The sequence below is a fragment of the Tachysurus vachellii genome, chromosome 9 (genome assembly GCF_030014155.1).
Source record: "Tachysurus vachellii isolate PV-2020 chromosome 9, HZAU_Pvac_v1, whole genome shotgun sequence".
Lineage (NCBI taxonomy): Eukaryota > Metazoa > Chordata > Actinopteri > Siluriformes > Bagridae > Tachysurus > Tachysurus vachellii.
In genome coordinates this window covers 18,438,875-18,461,747 of record NC_083468.1, presented here as the reverse complement: position 1 = coordinate 18,461,747, position 22,873 = coordinate 18,438,875, and the positions used below count along the sequence as shown (strand labels likewise).

The following is a 22,873-nucleotide window of genomic DNA, read 5'->3' as shown; positions in this document are numbered from 1 at the left end:
TGCAGTGCAGTGTGTAACCTGAGGCTAAAGCTGGCTGGAAGATAAGGTTATGAATTCCTAAGACCGCTCTATGGAAAGAAGCAGATTATTACTACCGTACTCACCGTGTAGAGCTCATTTAGGACTTTCATCAGATCCTCTTGCAGCTGAAATGCTATTTCTTTACTCTGGAGGAAAAATAGGGGTGGTGGGAAAGAAGAGAGAGAGAGAGAGAGAGAGAGAGAGAGAGAGAGAGAGAGAGAGAGAGAACATCGGTTATCAACTCTCTTCACACTTAATTACAATCAGACAATCTACAGAGCATGACTATCATCTACTTATGGATTTTATTAAAGCTTATTAATTTTTTTTAGAGATTATAACAATGAGTAAATTCTGCTGAACTCTTCATTTCAGAAGCACATTTTCTCTCTTCATAAAGAGCACTTATCTTGCTGACAGATGTTGGGTTTTTGCATACAGTAGGTTGCTGCAAATTAAAAAAATCTTCCATAATTCAGTGGAGTTTATTTTGGCTGAATAGAAGCATTATTCACCAAGAAATGCAGTGAAAGTACTGTAATGACGAGTAAGAACAGTTTAGGCACACTCATATCCCAAAATACCAAAAAAAAAATTAAGCAGAAACAGAAAAATCATTTTTTTTACACTTTGTTACCCTGTCCTGCACCTCATGTGGACCAGCAGGATTATTGTAATGGCTTCCTGTCTTAACGGCTGCCCCAGGCTCTCACTAACTCAATCATATTTTCACTAATCTCATTCTGAAGACCTTTCCCAGCAATAACTCAGTGAGGGAGTGAGCAACTCAATCTCCTCTACAAGTACTGATATAACCGTAACTGCAGTTAAACTGTTTACAGGATAGGTTAGTAGAAAATAACTAGAAACAGTATGATGATGCAATGTGGTAAAAGAGTAAACATATAGAGCAACTACTATAACTACTGTAACTATTGTAAGCATACCAAGCATTGTAAGCATCCTATAACTGCATGCCCTAGTCATGCTTTATTCCTTAGTCCTTATCTTCCTTACTTTTAGATTTCCACTGTCAGATTTACTAAATATTCTTCTATGATTAACAAATGGCTCTTGGTAATTCCTTATCACAGCACTGCATGCCACAAAATGCAAATCTACAAGTCTCTCCAGTACAATCCTCTGTGTTTTCTACTTTGAAACACTGATGTGCCTTAGCACTTTAAGTTTGTGTGATGTAATTAAACCCCGCAATTCAAAGCTGTGGTTTCAAATCATAAGCATTTTGCTGGCAAGAGCGAGTGTCAAGAGCCAATGATAAGTACACCACTGTACAAATAACCACACTACACTACAAACAGGTGTGCACATGTGTAACTCACCTACTGGATTAAAACACATCCTCTGTGTGATGGCATACACATTGATAATTTTATGCCAAACCGGCACTGAGAGATAAATCTCAGGTCCATGCCATCTATGTTTTAGTAATCAGACCTCAGACTACTAGATCAAGTGTCTATGCAGTTTATCTGCAGCTAACAGCAGACAGACTGACTGCCGCAGTTTAATGTGATTAATGTGATTGAGGTTCTGGTTCTCACTGATCTTCGAAACAGGGGCACATTTATGTTTACTTTGAGCTCTATTGATTAAACTAGTAACACATCACCATAATATCTTCCCTTATCAAAAGCAGTCCTATATTTCCAAAGGCTGAATTATACAGAATCAGAGCATAATGTGCAAAGGCTCACACCTTCGCTAACACCTGCTCCTACACTTCCAATATAAGGAAGTCTGTAGAAAACTATCACAATGTATATATTGCTTAGGTTTGTACAACACCGGATTATTCCTTTAATGTAATTGGTTATGGATGGAACGGTTTCAGGGGGGCACGGTGGCTTAGTGGTTAGCACGTTCGCCTCACACCTCCAGGGTCGGGGTTCGATTCCCGCCTCCACCTTGTGTGTGTGGAGTTTGCGATGGGTTGGCACTCCGTCCAGGGTGTATCGTGCCTTGATGCCCAATGACAGCTGAGATAGGCACAGGCTCCCCGTGACCCGAGGTAGTTCGGATAAGCGGTAGAAGATGAATGAATGAATGAATGAATGAATGGAACGGTTTCACTCTTCCCTATTAGTTGTCTCAAAATTTATGCAGTAATAAACTTTAATTTTGACATTTATAAAGAGCCCAGAAAGAATAGTAGCATATGTAACACTTATTGGAGCTGGAAACGAAATATAAAGCCTTTATTTCTTACCACATTAATCAGTGTGAAATATGAATACACTAAGCATCACAGCCCACCGAAAGGCTGGAAATTAGACAGCATGCCCTAGCATTATCTTGCAGTGTCACTGGCACAGCTCTATGCGTTGGTTTGTTATGAGCATTTGCAACGCTTTGTCAAACGCAGTCATAAATCAGCGCTGGTAAAATATGCTGCCATACAGGAAGTGACAGAGGCTCCATGACAGCAGGTTATAAATCCTAAAGCTATACTGCATATGAGGACACACTGAGCTTGCTGCATTTTTTTTTAAACTTAAATAGCTGTTATGCAAAAACAGACACAAAAGCAACTTCTATTCGCTACACACGTTTCTCTGCAAGTTGGTTCTAAATAGTGCTCTTTTCATTGAGATTCCATTAGTGAGGAAATTCACCTTCATTTCCCATCAGACCACTACTTCCCTAAAATAACCCACAAGCATGGAAAAAGCCAGAGGAATAAATAATGAAACAAAATGCATGTTTTAAATTCTGACCATCCATGAAGGGACTTCATGCTGAAAATGTGCATTTGCAGTTAGCAAAGCATTTATTTGATGTCAAAGTCCAGCACAGTAACCACAGCTACTTTACAGTGCACACTGTCAAGATAAAAAAAATTATACTTTTAATTATAGGCTAAAAAATGTTCATCGTCGTATTTTTGAGAAAAAAAAACAACATACTGTTGTGCAATCTGATAACTAAATGAGTCAGTCAATAGTTGTATTTCATTTAGTAGCTTAAGAATGGCATAATTGAAATTAATTAAAATTATTTTAATATCAATCAGTCAATTCCAAAGAATGGCAATTTTCTGTTCAGATCATGTATTTTGATGTATTCATCATGAGCTCTGCCTCTTCTTACACACAAGGCAGTAGCACCAGAGGTAGCAGCATACACAGTATGAGTGGGAACCCAACTGTCTCAAAACATACTTACCTTCTTAATATTCCCAAAGGGTATGCTAATCAGAAAGAAATGTTTTGGCACAAGTGTAAAGTAGGTCTGCAGCCACGGTTAGCCTCGTTAAGAGAATAGCAATATAGTTTAATTAAATAACTAAATAAATCAAATTATTTCATTGGCTTTATTATGATTTTGTCGTATTTCATCATTATCTGATCATTTCTGATAACTAGCTAAAATCAGATAAAGAGCAGAATTTCAGTGTGCGTGTATGTAAAAACTGTGTTAGCTGACCTCATCTCTCTCGCTCTCTCTCTCTCATTCACACACACACACACACACACACACACACACACACAGACTGTGTGTCAGTGAGCCAGCTTTGTGTATGCATGGCCTGAGGATGAATACTGAAACTATGCTGTGGTCAAATTCATCAAGAGCGCTGATTACAGGGTGCAGATACTTTTAACTCTGCTATAAATTTCTAGGCATTACACATGAGATTCAAGGCAGTTTAGGAGTACAAATCACTGTCTCTGGCCTACAAGTGTATCATCAAAATGCTAAGAAAGATATAGAATGTCTGGAGACAGTGAGGAAAGCTAGTGAGTGGGGTAAAAAATAAAAGAGAACAACTCTTAGCGACTGTGACCTTGCAGGACAAGTATTTTCTGGTACAGAACATGACTCATAACATTTCAGTCTCTGTTATTATGCTCCAGTACCAGCCATTCATATTGCTGAAAGCAGCTGTGGTGCACATATGGCACATCTGTTCTTTTATCATAGGCCCCTCAACATCCCACACAGTAATAAGTACCTTTGAATCACATCAGGGAAGCAGTAAGAGATGAGTTTGGCATTTTTGCACACATCAAGAGAAGGCTAGTATTTTCTCTGCTTTGGAAAGGACCCTTTAGTTTTCCCCCATCCTGAGGCCTTCCAGCCCCGTTCATCAGTTCCCTTAATGGATTCTAACCATCTCCCTACAGTGTTTGGGGCTTGTAATTTAGTCCTGTGGTCAACTTAAAGTGATATGGGAGTCTGTGATCATTAAAGAAGTTGTCCTTCCTAGAAAAAAGTGTCAACTGAGAACAACTGAGTCAACCCAGAAGTCAACTGGCCCGAGAGAACCATGATTAAAGCTTCACTATAAAAGTGGAAGCACAACTGGCCATACGGTCAGACTGACCTCGTGAGTCTGAAGAGAGAACACTGGCACTGCTCAAATTAAAGACAAAAACCACAAAAAGCACAGGCACATGATCCTGTTTCACAAAGGGCTAACTGCAGAGAGGGTAGTCGTGTCTCGAGTGGGTGGTATTTTACGCTCTATTCCTTTGAATATAACAGCAGAGAACAGATGTCTGGTGTATATGAAGGACATGGTGAGAATTACTTGAAAGGAACAGAGACCAAACAAAGGGCAAACCTAAAAGAGACCAAATGGCGGATGTGATTCCACATGGGAGCCTCAGGGGCTTAGTTAACCAACAGGAAACTGAATGAATGTAAAGAGGCGTATGGCTTTTATGTGTACATGATGTTTGCTTTCTGGTCTGTCTATTGAGGAAGCAGGACAGCCAAATTTTCTAACCTTCTTCATGAGGCGTGTTGAGTCCTCGCTGATCTGCATGAAGCGCATGATGACATTGTTCAGGTAGATGTCACTCAGCGTGGCATGGTCTTTACTCTCACGCCTCACCTGGTTCAGCAACAGATACCAACAGTTCACTGGGGAAAGGAGGTTCTGGTCTTTTCTGCAGACAAAGAAAGAGAAATTGAATGAAAAAACACAGAAAGGGAATTGGATAGGGAGATGGTGACTGAAATCAATTATTTTGATATTGATATTTGTTGCCCTTTATTACTCAATAACTTAAATAAACAACCACTTTTTCCCCCCACTGTATATTACAAGCCTAGAGTCCTTCACATATTTTAAATAAAATAAGAGTAATCCTTAGTCACATTAAATTGAATTGCTCATTATTAGCAGCAGGTTGTTGTAGCCTCACAGCTCCAGGTTCCCCAAATCCATCCTGAACTCTGATTATTATCTGGGTGACATTTCATTGCATATTCTCCCCATATCCTTGAGGGTTTCCTGTGGGTTCTCTGGTTTCCTCTCACCTCTAAAACAAAATTATAAAAAAAAAAAACTCCTGGATGTTATGTCAAACAATGTGTTGAAAATTGTTGGCTGTAGTTTTTCAAAAATCCATTTAAGTACAGAAACACAGATTCTCTTTCTATTCTAGAGTATTTCCGAAACCAGTAAGAGAACGGTTGTTATCACTCCGAGTTCCCTCCACCATCACGTCATACACTGAGCTATCAACAGTATACTGAGGTGGGACACAAAGCTACTAGAATATAAATTCTGCAGAACTACAGAAGTAACACCACCAAATGCAAACTCCACTAAATGATTTAAATGAAGTACTTTGAAACTCGAGGTAGTTTATTGTTCTAAGAGATTATTTGGGAGTGTTTGGAAAGCAAAGATAAGGAAAGATAAACATTTACACTGTTTTAAAGCCTTTGAATCTGTTTTAGTTTAGAAAAGCTGTGTGTAAGGTGTTCTGTATCTGTTTATTATTTCCTCAGCATAACCTAAACCACTCCTTAGGCCAGAGCACAGACAATTCGAGACCCTAATTGGGGTTAGTTCATTAGTCAAGTCAGTTAAATTGCGCTGATTTGTAATTTTTTTTTTTTTACCATAACTCAGGTCACAAGTCTGCTCATCACATGCTGCTTCACAATCTCTCTGCTCACTGATGCCAGATGTTTCTATGTCATTTACATGGATTTGGTTATATGGAGAAGTCAAAGTACTTATTAAGCCCTTGTCTGATTGGCTAATCGTAGCATAATAGTTACCGCATTGATTTGTGTTCATCTGAGTTTGACTGAACATTTGACTCCACAATGTGAGCCAGAACTGAACTGAACTGGGGTGTGGATAGCTAGCCAGAAAGCATCTGGATAGATGATGTCAAAAGTTAAGGAATAAATGTTGATTGATTATGCTGTGGTTGTTTCTAGCGCAGTAATCATTCCAGCAGGACACACCAAGTGTCACACACATCAACCAACACAAATACAGATACCGGTCTTTCAGCACACCATTTAAGTTAACACACATAATTTCTTCATCAGCTATTTGCATTCGCTTTAACTACCAAGATGAATTTGTGTTTGAGACAATGAACCTGTAGTAAAGAAAAGCAAAATAACACTCCTTGACTATAATCTCATAACTTGCCTTCCAGCCAGATGTAATAAAAACAGTTGAACCTCTAAGACTAAGCTTGTATGTAGTCTAAAAGTTACTACCTTATTCCTCATTTTATTCTACATGTTTAATAGAGACTACCATTGTGGTGGACTCCCTTTTCCGGAATAAATTATATTTACCTCATTTATACAACTGAGAAGACAAAGGCCCAGGACACACAAACTCATGCACACACGTACAAAAAGTAAAAGTGCCCTCGCATTCACCTGCAAAGGTATTTGTACTAACTCACTGTTTTCACATCATGCATTCTCACTTAAAGGTTAAACACTAGAATGACCTTTGGTTCAGAGCCCAAGCCTGCAAAACAGGCAGCGTGTGTCAACACAACAGTTGGGTCAACATATCCAAGCCCTGAACCGTATGACACGGACATCCACATGCCATGCAGACAGAGAGAGATGCTGAGTTGACATTTTCAGTCATACTTTCATGAACACCACAGCATTTAAAACAGAAACAGGAAGCAAATCTGTTGAATAGAATAACATAAGGTGATAAGAACTAATCCGCAAAGTTAAAAAATACAGCAAGGAGGTTGAGATCTATCATGCCAGGCTGGATGGATAATCTAATTGAACTAAAAGCCTGAAGGAGCACAATTTGGACAAGGAGATTTCAGAATGAGAGAGTTATGGCAGGACGAGCAGGCTTGGTCAGATGGCAATTACCATAAAACCTTTCAAGAGACTTGATCAGTATCCTGAGTATGCAGCCGTTAGGGACTTTTCTTTCAAGCTGCAAAACATATGGAAAGCATGTGACAAAGCCGAATAGTGAAGTGAAATATTGCTTAAATTGTGGTTAAAGCTGTACGGGATACAAATTTGGCACATAAGTGAAACAAATGGAAACCTGGGCAATTATAACCTGGTCGTCCAATTTCAACATGGACTTAGAAATAGCTCTGATCCTGAGTCTGATTATTTACTACCTCCAAGGATAAATTTAACAAAATCAAAATTTATGTAAAGCATTCTTAATACTGGTATTTGTGAGATCAGAAATGCAAAAAAACAAATAGAAACGACATCCCTCAGTGTGCTCCTAGAGAATACAGTAGCAGCTTTTCTAATGAGATGACCTTCTGACCTGGCCAAGCAGTCTTGCTGTGACCACCAATGACTTCCCAGAGTCCTATAGCACACACACTCGAAAACAATACCTACAACACCAAATTGGAGCAAGGCAAAGCCTGTCCGTCCCATAAACCAGAAGTAGCCATATTCTGCACAGTTCTCTTTTATTTCCATAAAACGTCTAATAATACACTTATAAATACATTCACGTGGACTCAATCTAAGTTGCTTCGATGATCCATGGAGTGCCTGGTACCTCTGGCACATTTTACGTAGCCACTAGCTTAAAAAATCTTACAGCGGTGCCATGTAGTTGGTAGTCAGCACTTTCATGTACTGGTTTAAAAACAAGAAGATTTACAAATACCCATCTTAAGATATCCTTTTTTTTTCTTCTTACAACTGTTCAAGGCAAATAAATGCCACACTTGATTAATTGTAAATGGGCTACGGCCATCTCTCTCACTCTCACTCACTCATTTTCTACCGCTTATGAGAGAGATTCTACCTCAGGTCACGGGGAGCCTGTGCCTATCTCAGGCGTCATCGGGCATCAAGGCAGGATACACCCTGGACGGAGTGCCAACCTGTCGCAGGGCACACACACACTCTCATTCACTCACGCAATCACACACTACGGACAATTTTCCAGAGATGCCAATCAACCTACCATGCATGTCTTTGGACTGGGGGAGGAAACCGGAGTACCCGGAGGAAACCCCCGAGGCACGGGGAGAACATGCAAACTCCACACACAAGGTGGAGGCGGGAATCGAACCCCCAACCCTGGAGGTGTGAGGCGAATGGGCTAACCACTAAGACTACGGGCATCAATGATTGGTAATTTGTGATGTCAGTCAAACGGCCTCTTTATGGTACAGAATGCAATTCTTTGAACTTGTTTATTGAGTTACCAGGAATCTCTAGTGAAAGCTACGGGTCTGAATTGTGAGACTACTGTTCGCTAAGAGAAAATGGTGGAAGTAGCCCAGTGCAGCAAAACAGCAAGATGAAGAAATTTTATATCTTAACGATAAACTTTTGATGAATCAATATCAACTAAAAATAATCATTAACAAAACTCTCTGTACATTAGGGAAATTAACACCAAATTGTCTTCCAAAATCTTTCAGACTTTTTTTTATAGTTTATATATTTGTCCAGCTAGTCTTTTTTCCCTTTATATATACCTTTAACATCAGAAGAATGTATTGAAATCATTCTCATGGCTGAATCAAGAAGCTGTCACATGGTTGATGTGGCCTTTAACTCTAAAACATGTCTAGTACATCGTACAGAGCAGAGTAGTAGAGATGAAGGGTTTTGTAAATAAAGCTACAGTTTACTAAAAAAAGTGTTAATTTCTCCTATGTGTTCAGCCTTTAGGGTCATCCTGTACATGACCTAGTGACTGAATAGACATTAAGATCTGCTTTAAAATATTTGAAAATAGCTCTTTACAAGAACAAATTGTCTCATCTGTACATGACATCACTGATGAGCTGGGAAAAGAATGCCATATAGTGTTATAGTGAAAAAAGTAACAAAGAGAAATGGGCAGTGAAGCAGAGTTTTCCACATACTGCTCTCACAGGCAGTCAAAGCTAATATACACTTTGCTTATAAAGGGAGAAATCTGATTGGATATTCATACTTTAACATATATGGACGTTCATAAACTGGTTCCAGTGAGCATCTAGAAATGCAAGATACAGTCAATGTATTTAATCTCATTCGAAAGGCCTTCTGCTGTTAAAGCAGATGTAGATGAGAGAGAGACTTAACTGTAGCAATAAAAATACCTGATTCTCTTAGGTTATCTAAAAAGACAGTTAACAGTATAACATTAATAAAATAGTATGCGCTTGATTTTAACATTATTCCTTGGTTAGGTAAAACCCAGATGATTGGTGATACTGGTGCAACTGAACAGAATCATTCACTAGCTAGACTTTTATCTGCTTTACCGAGCAAGTGTCAATAGCTCCATTGCTGCTGACTGCACAAATTCATTCACAACTGTGCAGAAAAATAAAGATGCCACTTGTGATATTGGTAATTTACATTCACTCCTTATCTACAGGAAAAAAACCCCATTCAACAGTTAATGCATGGCAGGATGATATAGGCAGAGCCAGTGGATGCACTAATGGCAGCTAATTGGTCCTCAGAGAGGGAGTACACTGTGCTTAGTGGAGGATTTAGCAAAGTGGAATGCCAGCTTATTCATAAGAGTTTGTGCAGATAAACTGCCTGTATAAAGTGCTTATACTGTATCATATTATAGAAAGCTGTATAGCAAAGTTCAGCCAAGGATATGGCAAAATGTCCAATACCAAAGCAAAATCCCACAACTAACATGCAATCCCTTAAATGGACATAACTTGAGTGAGCCAGATTCTATGAAACCTTTAGTATCTGGTATCTTTGTGAAGTCTCTAGGAGGTAGTGTAGGAGGAGGACTTTGGATGTAATCAGATCGTTGCCATCCCCATCCCAGCACACCTCCCTGAACAAACAGAGCCGGATATGTTAGTTGAGCAAACAGCTGTGCTCTCCCTCTGTGGATGAGGCCACCACATGGCTTTAGAAGAACACTAACCATTGAGCACCAAAGCTCTGCTGATACAGCTGCCTCTTCTCCCTGTTTGTGCATGTTTGTGTGTGTGTGTATGTGTGATCAGGATCAGAGTAGCACTACACAAACACGAGGAAGTGTGCACACATTAGACCTGCAAGACAACATTTAAAGTTGCTAGAGGCTAGAGTACTTCGTTTGAATTCCTCGCCCTATATCCTCAAACGGATTTCCTCACATCCAATCCTGTAAGTCTTTAAATAGAGCTACAAATGAATGACGACAACAGAGATGACCTTTGAATGAGACACACAGCTGGAACAGACGACTACATTTGTCTTTGTAGACCTTTAAACATACTGTGGCCCTATTAAGCCATTTACTCTGCACTTAAAGAACCTCATGTTTATCATGTCTTCTTGTTGCCACATGAGTTTGAGACTTGATTGATCAGAATTTATTAATAATCCTGTATTATAGATGCTTTCCAGCAGTGGGCTGAACATAAAGTATTTTTTTACTAAACATTACAGCAGTATTCGGCACTCCAATTTTCTAGCATGTTTTGGAAGTATTACTGCAGTCTCAAAGGTTTTGTCTGTGTGAAATAACAGCATTGACAAAACGCTGGGTGTTCAGGACAAACACGTCATGTCTGGGATTTTATTCCTTATTTATAGTTGCCTGATAGATAAAACAAAAAAATGTTTTGTGTGTAATGCATTTGAAATTCATAGCAGCACTTTCCAGACTTCATACTCTTAAAAAAAAAAAAAAAACATGTCCCACACAGGACTAGGTATTTTGTTGCAATATTTTCTTTGCTATATATATATATATATATAGCAAAATATGTGTGTATATATGTGTGTGTTATATATATTTATATGTACATATAAATATTTGAATCTAGCCTTATTTCGCCTTACTACTAGTTTTACACATATTCAAATGGGCTGCATTAGTATTTTGTCTTCCTATACTCTGACAGGCCAGTATATCACACAATAAAAACAGAAACTCGCAGCCGTTACAGTCAGACTCACAGCTGCTGGACTCATTTGGGTCGGCAGAAAGCCGTCTGCTCTATTTACAGTAGCCTAAGGCAAACAGCCGTAAGATATATCCTATCCAACCAGTTTAAACAGCATGCGAACGTGGGCCTGTCTTCTTGACAATAGTGATCTCTGACAGGACAAAAAGTCCACAGGTTTGTTTTAAAAGCATTTCAACATTCCAGCAGCTTTAACGTCCCAGGTTGTAGCTCAACTTGAGAGAGAAATGAACTCAGTGACTCTAAGGCTGCTGGACATTTTACATGTAGTATCACAATATTCCATTTAAGCTGTGAACAAAGTGTTTATATGTGGTTCTATAGCTAAAGTAGATTTATAGTCCAACAATTGAAGTATTTAAACTGAACTTTTAATAGTTCCTGCAAGGTAATGCCATGAGAAAATAAAAGGCTATGAGTATTTCAATAAATATCAATGCATTAGTTAGGCTCGTGACTAATTAGCAAAACAAACAGGCCATTATGATATCATCAAATATTTTTTTTCATTAAATATTTAATTTTCTTTGACAAAACACTCTCTTTGACAAGAAAAATCAGTGTGTTAAAGAAGTCTGAGAAAACTACAATTTAACTATATGTTAATGGTTTGAAACTAAGGATATTGCATTTCATTGAATGTATTCATAAATAAATGTATAGAAAGGTTTTACAAATAAATAGGTAGAAATAGGTTTTGTAATGCCTATTTTTATCCACTGATGCTAGATATGACAAAGAAATATACAGTGTGGTATTAAAATGCAATTTTTGGAGGTGTCATTTAGTAAATGTGTAGAATCTTTAGACGTAGAAGTTATTCGCAATCAAATTAATTAGTTATGCATAACTGAAGAAATCACTATGTCTAATGAATCGAACTGCGCTCGGTAGGTTAACTAAATATTAGCTGTCTGCTCAGGTTGTGTGTCAATCACCCAGCACACCAAGTGTCAGATTAATCACGCATAACCACAAACACAACACTCACTTGTATTGTTGGTGGTCCTTAGTGCTTCTGGTCTTGGCCATAAAGCGCTCAGCCAGCTTCTCCAGGTTACGGGAATACTCCATCTCGATCTCTGACTTCTTTCGGAAGAAGTCCTGGAGGTCCTGCAGAAGCTGGACCCTCATCTCTGTCTGCTGCTCGATACATTTCTGCTGCTCCACCAGTTGAGCTCGAATCTCTGCACACAGACAAGGAAAAATGTCAATCAAAACATTCAGATAAATCTGCACAAATCTTAAATTAATTGACCAGGTAAGTAAAAGCTTAGGCTAAAAGGTGATTGTAGATGTAACATGATGCAATAATGTATGACAAGCTAGTCTGGCAGTTAACTGCATTAATATCATTTAAACGATGAATAAATAGTCAGTGATTTTGTGACTGTAGTTCTTATCAAAAAGTTTCGACATAGCGAAATGCCATTTGTTGACCACTTGTCAGGTATGAGCTGTGGTGCTTTTTCATTAAACTGGAAGAAATAGTAGCTTAGGCTGACATCTTTATTTGTTCCTCAGAAAAATTTAATACGAGGTGACATATGATATACGTGATGATTTTGAGGGAATATGAATGAGTACCGCACACTACAATTACACTCTTAAGGTGGGTTGCATTAACGTCAAGAACAGTAAGTTTAAACCTATGAAGCAAATCAAAACATTTGTAAAAATCAATATTAAAGTAGTGCGGTTTGTTTACTTTTTGTTTGATCTACTAATTCACCAGGTAACTAAAAATGAAAAATAAAAGCCCACAGGTGAAATCTGCTTGCCCTGTGCATCTGTGGTAGTGATTTGTCCACAAGAATCAGAGACAGAATCACAATTTTCCAACAAAATGAGTCTAGAAGCTGCCTTCTTCTTCAAATAAGCACCACTGGAGTAACCATAAATGTTACTTTTACTCAATTTATTACTCAATTGCCAGCAATGCAACCAGAAATCACTGCACTTAATAGGAGCTTTTTTTAGCCAGCCCACATCCCACTCCATCATGTAACAGTTCACCTGCTATACAGAATATAAAGCACAGAGTTCATTAAGGCTCCCAGAAGCCCCGCTGCTCCACACTGTACTAAACACACTAAGTACCATCTCTCTCGCGTTTCCCTGGAGATGCCTGCCATGTTTAAAAGATTTCCCATAACGTGCCATATCAGAGCCCGACATTTCTAATATGGGAGCAAAAAGATTAATTGATTTTAAAGAAACAGATTAAGTGATTTTAAAGAAAAAACAAAAACTTTTGTTTTGAATGTCTTTATCCAAAAAGTGAGGCTTTTAAGGTCATGTGAATTATTAAGAAAACTGCATTTACTGTCAGAGACAGCAAGGACGTAAACGAGGGACTGAAGAACCAAGATCGCTCATGATATTGGTGGTACTAAGTGTGGAACTGTCATCAGATTGACGAAAAAGCTTATTTATTGGACTTAAATTCAGATGTCTAGAATAGACTTCTGGAAATCAAATAGACTGATATCACGGTATGCGGTTTACATGGCACCTTGAGCAATCTGTTAACAGTGAAAGTCAGGTCATTGTGTTAGTAGTCTACTTGATAGTGTGTGTATCACTGTGTCAAAGATGTTTGTCTTTGCTAGTCTTTTTGAGATAATTAAATTAACACAAGCTTTATTAATCTTTCAAAATGCAGGCATGGTCTAAAGGAAGCCTGCAGAAGGCTCTGTGTGAAACTGGAAGGAAGAATCAGATCCCAGTCTAGCTTCTGGGCTAATTACACTACCACTGAGAAATGACAGGGGTTTAGCGACTTACTATAAAACGTATCTAAATAATACAACCTACAATTTATATACTAAATTGTTTCATTTGCCTGTTTTTCTTTATTATTTTAAACTCAAACTATAGTGGCTGATGTTCTGCATTTGAGTTGCATTTAATATGGAGATGAACTGCCAGTTTTAAACAACACACTAATAAGCTGTACAGACAAAAAAATGAGTGAAAACGTATACGTATATATATATATATATATATATATATATATATATATATATATATATATATATATATATATATATATATATATATATACGTATATATACACACATATATATATATACGTATATATATATATATAAATAGAGAAATCTTGTTCAAAGCCATGGTATAAGGTTTACTCTGCCTCTCTTGTCCTTCATCACCTCTTCGTATCAAGTAACCCTAAGGGACAAAGAAAATTCCTCGACCCATTAGGTCACCTGTGTGGTAAACATCTGTGCAGTGTCATAGTGCCTGTGTGTGTGTGTGTGTGTGTGTGTGTGTGTGTGTGTGTGTGTGTGCCTTCATGATCAAAGCCCCTGTGATCTACTTCAAACAGAGACAGTTGAGGACACCTGTGCACTCATCCATTCCTACGCAAACAAGAAGTTAAGTAAGAGTGTAAGAAACGTAAGTAACCCAGCATTACAGCTTAAAAAATTGTTGATCTACAATATAAAAAATAAACAGCTCAAAGGAGCAAGAAGGAGAAAAATAGAGAATGTTAGTTTGATTAGAGTCAACCTGGTGAGTGAATTACCAGTGTATTATAAACAGAAGGAGTAATGTGCGGTGTCCAGTAAGACTATGTCTGCTCACTGGACATTATCGTAGCACCTGACGCTTGAATGAAGAGGTTGTTTGTTCCTGAGAATTGTTTCTGATACATCGCCTTTGAAGGTCACACTAAACAAAGGCAAACTAGCCACCACCCCTTTCATCATGGGAAATAGGTCCTGAGTGGCCACTCAACTATTCCTCTGATGGCAGATGTGCCGGATAATGAAAAAGGAGTTTTGTCAAGAAAGGCAAAGCTGTACTTTATTTGAACTGGAGAAAAAAATCCATTCAATTCTATTTGTATAGACACTGTCACAAAATAGCTTTACAGAAATCCAGATGTAGATCCCTAATGTGCCAGATGTGACTCTGGATAGTGAGATTATTCATCAGAACACTTCTACGACTGTATACTATAGCAGGCTGCTGTTTCCTTCATGATTAAAGCAGTGGTTCTCAGGTACAAGTCCACAATATCCAGTTGAGATTATGCACTGAAGCATTGGTGAGATTAAACATAAATTATTGATAGTAAATGCAATCCTTAGATTACATCAAGAACAAAGATTTTCATTAAATCAAACTTCTGAAAAGTCTGCAGAACAAATCTCAGTAAATTGCTCATTAAATGTTGCAGTTCAAGACCAGAGACACACTTTTCATAAAATCGAGACAGCTCATCTGAGGGTGTGCCAACAGTTATCTGGGCCATAACATATGAGAATCTCTCATGATAAAGAAGCTCATCAGTGGCACCAAAAATAGCAGCAGTAGTCACAAGAGAACACTTAATGTAGAGGGCTATCTAGCACCGGATCACCATCTCGGGACATATGGAATATGTCAAAAATCCTTTGCTTTGACTTTCCACTGGGTAATTTCAACATCTACCCTAGGTTACTGAGAAGAGTGAGTAAGTTGGGGGAGCAACACTAAGAGAGAGTCAACACTGACTCATCACGTTTGAGGGAATTCCCATCAGGATGTTGGCATGTGATACCATAGTAAAAGGACACGCTCATAGTCACATTTCAGTCAGTGTAACACAAGATCGAAACTTGCCCTAAGTCACACTGGAGTCACACTGAGAAACAGCAATAATACATTCATTACATACATATTAAAGTAACATATTTTAAAGCCTTAAATTATTTGTTTATTAATAATTCATATTGTTCTATTTTTTTTAATTATTTGCAATATATTATTTATTTCATGATGACAAAGTCAGCTGTAATACAAGCAATTCTGAAGATAGGATATAGGCTGCCGAGTTCGACTGAAAACCAAAGAGAAGAAAAAACTGAGTGTTTTGATTAAGTGCAGCTTCCTGCTAATGACTTAGCTTCATAAATCTTTGGGGTTTCACTTGAAGGCAGTCATAGCCTTTTCTGACTTTTAGCTCATTTATGGAATCTGTTATTATCTACTCATTTTACAGAGACCACAACAGATTAACACTAAACCACAGTCTCTGAATAATAGAAAACAATAGCTCAAATTGCTCTTAACATACTAATTTCTCATAGTTTTAGATTTACATAATCATGAGGTTTCAAGATTCAAGATTCAAGATTTTTATTTGTCACATACACAATTATATAGAGCATATATAACCAGCAGTGAAATGTGAGTCGGTTTAGCATTGAGATTAAAAATCTGATCTAACTCTGCTTTTATGACTGATTTTGATTAGTGACAATGTTTAGCATGTTTGGGTCATATTTGTTAACACAAAGTAAAAGTCACATTTTTCATCTTTTATGATTATATACATCAAGGCTCAGGCATTTGACCTGTGACAAATAATAACTAGTTTATAATCAGATGCTTAAAGTATAAACCACTGAGGAGATTATTCTGGAATTTGAGTGTTTTGATACTGAAATATTACTTGTGTCTACCGTTTCCTACAGTTTCCTAGTGCTAGTCGTATTAGTACTGTATATTTGAATCACGAGGACATAGAAATGAGCGATTAATTTTAAAAAAAAAAATTTCAGCCAAACTTATTTTAACATAATTGTTTTTAAACTAGGTCTAAACTTCCTTTTAGAGCACAGGGGGTTAGATAAAAAAGATCTGTTTGTTTGAGTGCTAGCCTACTTTAGACACAGCAGGAGGACATTATTGCTATTTGCCCATTACCATTTCCTGAGACTTTTGCGGTCATACACACACACACACACACACACACACACACAGAGAAAGAGAGAGAGAGAGAGACAGACAGACAGACAGACAGCACGAAAAAAATATCTTCAGGCTTTTTCTGATCTAATCGGTTTTATGGGTAACTAAACTCTCATGTTTTCAGTCTGGTGCTGGATTAGCAAGCAAAAATCATCAAACAAACCAGACTGTATTTTTGTATTTAAATCTGGATTATATTTGCCACTATTATCCCATCTGGGCTTAAAAACATATGGGCCAAGTGTTAAGTGATTACTATAGAAAGTAGCCAGAAGCCATTAAAGCAAATGCAGAAGGAATCAATCACTGTGTATAACAATAGCGACCAATCAAATCCAATCAAAATTGGAGCCTAGCACTGCAGCAAAAGCACGAGACATGAGAGAAAGAAGCAGACTGTAAAAGAAAAGGTGTTTGTTCAGCTGCTTTGTGATATCCTGCATATCTGTTTGTGCTGGAGAGGGCAGTGAAATCCTCAGCCAAGAGAAAGGTGGAGAGAACAGAATGCATGGAGCAAAAAATATGGCATGAGTCTAATATTACAGCCAGATTAATCATGTGGTATACAGTAGCGTGACATATCTGCTTTCATCAATAGACTGTAGACCTCGGGGTTATATGCTGAAAATGGCCACGCTTGGGTCTGAATTATTTTTCCATCTGCTGTGTGGCTAATTCGGGACTAGGAAGTACCTATGGATGACCAAAGTGATGACAGGAAGTGAGGGAGTGGGTTAGCTACGGATTCCTGTGCATGTGCGAAATATGTTGCAGTTGTCCTCGATCCTGTTGACTGTATACTATGCAAGAACAGATTTCACTGTTTGACTACTTTTCAAACTTGCACACTATTTCTTTATCTGCATGCAAAATGAAAAACACTTATTAGACACTTGGGACACAGGGCTAAAGTGGGGAAAACACTTTAGATCTTTTCAGATACTGTAGGTCAGAACGAATCCATGTCTTTTAGCCATAATTTATTTTAACATATTTATTTGCTAATTCTAAAATGTTATCATTTCTGGAACTTGTATGACAAACACATACTATATACACATATATACACACACTATATAGCATGTAATATCACATGTTATTAAGTTATTAAGCCATTAAAAATCTGCAGCTTGTCATGATACAGAATTCTAAATACTTTCCCATGTCAGAAATCAAGCTGCAGATTTTTAATGGCTTAATAACTTAATAACATGTGATATTACATGCTATATACTGTAGTGTGTATATTTTGTAAGAAAGCTATAGAGGAAGATGTAAAGAAAGCTATTTAGTAACCAATTTAAACATATGCTGATGTTTATCAGATTATTCAGAGTTATTTTTTCATTCGTTATTTATCATTAAATTATGTGACTGCCTTTTTCGTGATTTTATATTTGCTAAAGAAACAGATTAATATTTCAGTGTCACTCTAACTGGAATCTGAATACTAAATCAAAGAATAAAAATTGGAATATCATTTTGAAGAGAAACTGACATTTATACCTATTCATTGGCAGTTAATATAGCTATTATGCTAATAAGGCATTAAGCCACATCACCACAGTTCGGTTGCATTAAGCTTGTTTTTCTGACTATGCACAGCCAAGTTTCTAGGCATTCCATTGCAAACCGTGTCCAGGAGGAAATGCCACTGGAAACAGCACTGTACACGCTCAGAGCTGCAAAGTGAATAAGAGTCTGTTTGATCCTGAGCTCACAGTGTCAGCCTGACTAAAGGAAGCTGCAATCCATTGGAAAGTACATGATCTAGAGATAAATCTGGTCTGCAGATAATGAAATAGAGATGTTTTGGTAATAATAAAATAATAAAGAGTATCATGTAAGCTTCTGACAAATGTGAGATTTTTAAATAGTGGATAGTTCAGTGCCTTGCATACATTTTCACCCTCCATGACACTTTTTAGAATTTTGCTATGCAATAACATCACTGGGGGGCACGGTGGCTTAGTTGTTAGCTCATTTGACTCACACCTCCAGGGTTGGGGGTTTGATTCCCGCCTCCGCCTTGTGTGTATGGAGTTTGCATGTTCTCCCCGTGCCTCGGGGGTTTCCTCCGGGTACTCCGGTTTCCTCCCCTGGTCCAAAGACATGCATGGTAGGTTGATTGGCATCTCTGGAAAAATTGTCCGTAGTGTGTGATTGCGTGAGTGAATGAGAGTGTGTGTGTGCCCTGCGATGGGTTGGCACTCCGTACAGGGTGTATCCTGCCAATGACGCCTGAGATAGGCACAGGCTCCCTGTGACCCAAGAATAGTTCGGATAAGCGGTAGAAAATGAGTGAATGAATGAATAACATCACTGAAATAAACTAAATTTCATTTCTAACACTTGATTTTGAAAATATTGTTGCTTATATTGAAGATATCAGTTGCTTTTACAACTAATCACCCCTGCATCAATACTCAGTAGAAACTCTTTTGTCTTGTCTTATATCACTATTCACTTTAAACATCTGGAATATTAAAAAAAATATTTGTAAACTACATTGTTGCCAATCAATTGTTCCATAAAGTCTGGATACTTTTCAATATATTGCTGAAAATTGTTTCAGTTAATTGATTCTTGATTGATTCTTAATTGATAAGATCTTTCTATATTTTAAATAGGTGCTATGAGACAGCTGAAAAGCTGCTCATTGTATGTAGCAGAACTGATGGCTCGTGTGCCAAAAAACAAGAAGAATAGCTTTTTTAATGGTGTTTGCTCATGACGACACCGTACACTTTACTTTTGTTTGGAGAATGATGTCAATGTAGAGAGTGATAACACAGGGCTACGTATCACATTTCAGACCCAAAAACATGTCTCAACTGAGGCCAGATTGAGGACTGAACCTGATAAGACAAGTTATGGCAACAGGAGATTTCTTGCCCACATCTTTCCTTCCCTGTGGGACATTCTCTACGTGTTATGTGGTAAACTATACTGACGTGAATAACTGATGGATCTCCTGTAATTAACTTTTTTTAAAACCACTATCATCTAGTCGTCCAGAATACACTATAAACAAATCCCAAAGTATATGCTTCCATTTTTAATATCATGAACCCCTCCACCATTGAGGATCAAAAGGATGTTCTGGATTTGACAGGATAAAAGAAGCTCTTTAAAACCACACGACTTCAATGAGCATTAAGATTCCAATAACTGCTCCAAAGCTCCAGAGAGCAGGTCTAAAGTGAGGAATGCTTTCTGAAATCCCCAATGTTTAGAGCCTTAGGGGAAAACACCAGTGACACCAATTCCATCCAACCACACACAGGGTCTTCAGACACAACTGCATAGTTTTATTATCCTATATGCTCTTCTATATATACACACACACTCTCTCTCTCTCCAATATGCTTACTTTATGGTACTAATATTCTTCAAACACCTGCACACACACACACACACACACACACACACACACAAAGGACTATCTATTATACATAATGCTAGCTATACAAACTATATCTCCTCAGATTATCAACACCTGGTGATCTTCTAGGAGTGACAAAAGTTTTATTCATATCCTATATGAGAAGCTCTCATGACTAGTAACTAGTAAAAGACTTGAGCTAAATAATTTATCTATTATTTTTTTCTGTTTTTATTTAAGTATTCAATTTGTGACATTCATATCATATAAAGTTCTTACAGCTGCAGATCGCAGTGAACTGTCATAGCATGTTCTCACCCAGAAGTACAGTTATTGTGCAAAGTTTTCAGAGTAACTAACCAAAAACATAACTAATTTATGAGAAAAACACACCTAGGTAACAGGGTTTTAGACATTTGAGGCCGACTGATTGCCTCTATGTCTGCAAATCATTTTTGGCAAGGTTAGGAAGTAGCCTAAATAAAAACACCTACATTGTTTTTGTAACACATGGTTAGGGATTCAGAGCAGATCAGCGGTCTCTTGCTCCTCATACTCCTGCTGTCCAGGCCTTCATGGACATGCTCTGATAGCCACCACTGCCTGGCTCAAAACAAACCAACAATCCAAACAATTTCACACTCCAAAAAGACACGAACAAATTTTAGCAAAACAGCTATATTACACGTTGCAAGCGCAATGAAGCTTTATGCAAACCGACCGACCTATCCTGCTGTAAAGAGGCATAGACAATACAAGAAACCACTGAACCACAAGCCTAATCACGTGTTAGACGCATTACATTGCTCAGTGTTTTCAAACAGACATTCACACACCTGGCACACACCTGTAGTACACCTTTACAGACAGTTTACACAGATGCTGGAAAGATTTGTAACCTTTCAATTCTGTCTATATTTTACCTAACACTTGATCAGATATTCAATTCAATTCAATTCAAGTTTACTTGTATAGCGCTTTTTACAATTGACATTTTCTGAAAGCGGCTTTACAGAACATCAACATAGAACAAAAGGTTAATAAAAAGAATAATATAAAGATTAATAGAATACAAAAGTCAAGATTAATATTAGATCTATTTAGTTCACAATGTGTATGTATTTATCCCCTATGAGCAAGTCTGTACTGGTGTACTTACTGACTCAGGCAGAATTCACCTCATATTAATATCGGTAATACAACATCTAAAACATAAAACTATACAAGCAAAATATTATTATATAAAACTTTAAAATACCTCTATTGATCAAACACTAAACGACTCTGGTAGCAAAAATATGTACACTCCTTGGATTATCAGATTAGTCAAGAGCATAAGTAGAGTCTGGAGATTTAATCAATGTGACAGATATCAGGAGGCGAGTTGGGTGGTCCAAAGCTATTATGAAAATGTAAACCAGAGTCTTTACCACAGGTGAATGCCTGCCGTGCTTCGAACAAAGAACATGTCTGAGGTACTCTGGAACTCTGTACTCGGTACTCTGGTTTCTAAATAGTTTGACTTAACCATTCTGCTGTCGCACATCTAACCTACAAACGTCTAGACTACTAAAAGTAAGATTTGGGGAATGAGGTTTTAAAAATAGTACGATTTTAAATAAGAAAATCAAAACACTGTATTTTAAGCATAAAGTCATCAGTGTGAAATGGTTTGGAGCTGTTTTGATGCTGTGGGGCCAAACGGTTTAACATCAGCAGCCAGGTTTTCATCCAAGGAATTATTTGTTTAAAGAAAGTGTCACTTATTTGAAATGTTATCTGTGTGTAATATTATCGGTGTGTAATATTATCTGTGTGTAATATTATCTGTGTGTAATATTAACCATGTTTCAATAAAAATCCTAGTTATATTTGTTCAACTTTTGTGAATAAATATGTGTCTTTAACTCTGGACTTGCACAGCACAGTGACACTTTATACACACCTGCACATGGACACTTTAAGGACAATCACAAAATCATTTTTAATTTGTACTGCCAATATCCACCATATGCATTTATGTATATACAAATATTTTCATACATTTTATATAGTTTATACTTTTTATTTATCTACCTCCTTTTGGTTTTATTTTTATCCTTAATTCTATTCCTTTATATGCTTGAATACCGGACAGACGTAAAAAGCATTTCACTGCATGTCGTACTCTGTATGTATGTGTATGTGACAAATAAAAGTTGATTTGATTTGATTTGATTTAGGAAATGGTGCAACTACATTGGAATACTTTTTGACAGGAAAACACTGCAAACACTGAAATTTTGGGTTTTCACAGTGTATCATTTCTCATGTGCAACTGCTTCGACAAAACTCATTGAAACACCAAAGGGACATGATAAATAAAGGAGAAGACATGAACGCTTAAGTATAAGAAATACTACAATATCTTTTGCTGTTGGTAGACTATAGTGCATTCCAGCAAAGTGTTTTGGATGAAGATGTGATCGCCTTATGGACACTGTTTACTGCAGAGATTCACAATGACAGAGAGAAAATGTGTAGCCTAGAA

General features: G+C 37.5%; 1 protein-coding gene across 2 annotated transcripts in view; it reads right to left on the bottom strand.

Moving 5' to 3' along the window:
• srgap1a (SLIT-ROBO Rho GTPase activating protein 1a) overlaps nucleotides 1-22,873 on the bottom strand; it is a 76,296-nt gene that overhangs the window by 40,665 nt on the left and 12,758 nt on the right. For both annotated transcript variants that reach the window (XM_060878079.1, XM_060878080.1), the window contains exons 2-4: nucleotides 12,184-12,379; nucleotides 4,775-4,937; nucleotides 105-167 (exon numbers count right to left, since the gene is read on the bottom strand). In XM_060878079.1, the coding sequence (XP_060734062.1) occupies nucleotides 105-167; nucleotides 4,775-4,937; nucleotides 12,184-12,379 (422 nt within the window). The remainder of the gene's footprint in view (nucleotides 1-104; nucleotides 168-4,774; nucleotides 4,938-12,183; nucleotides 12,380-22,873) is intronic.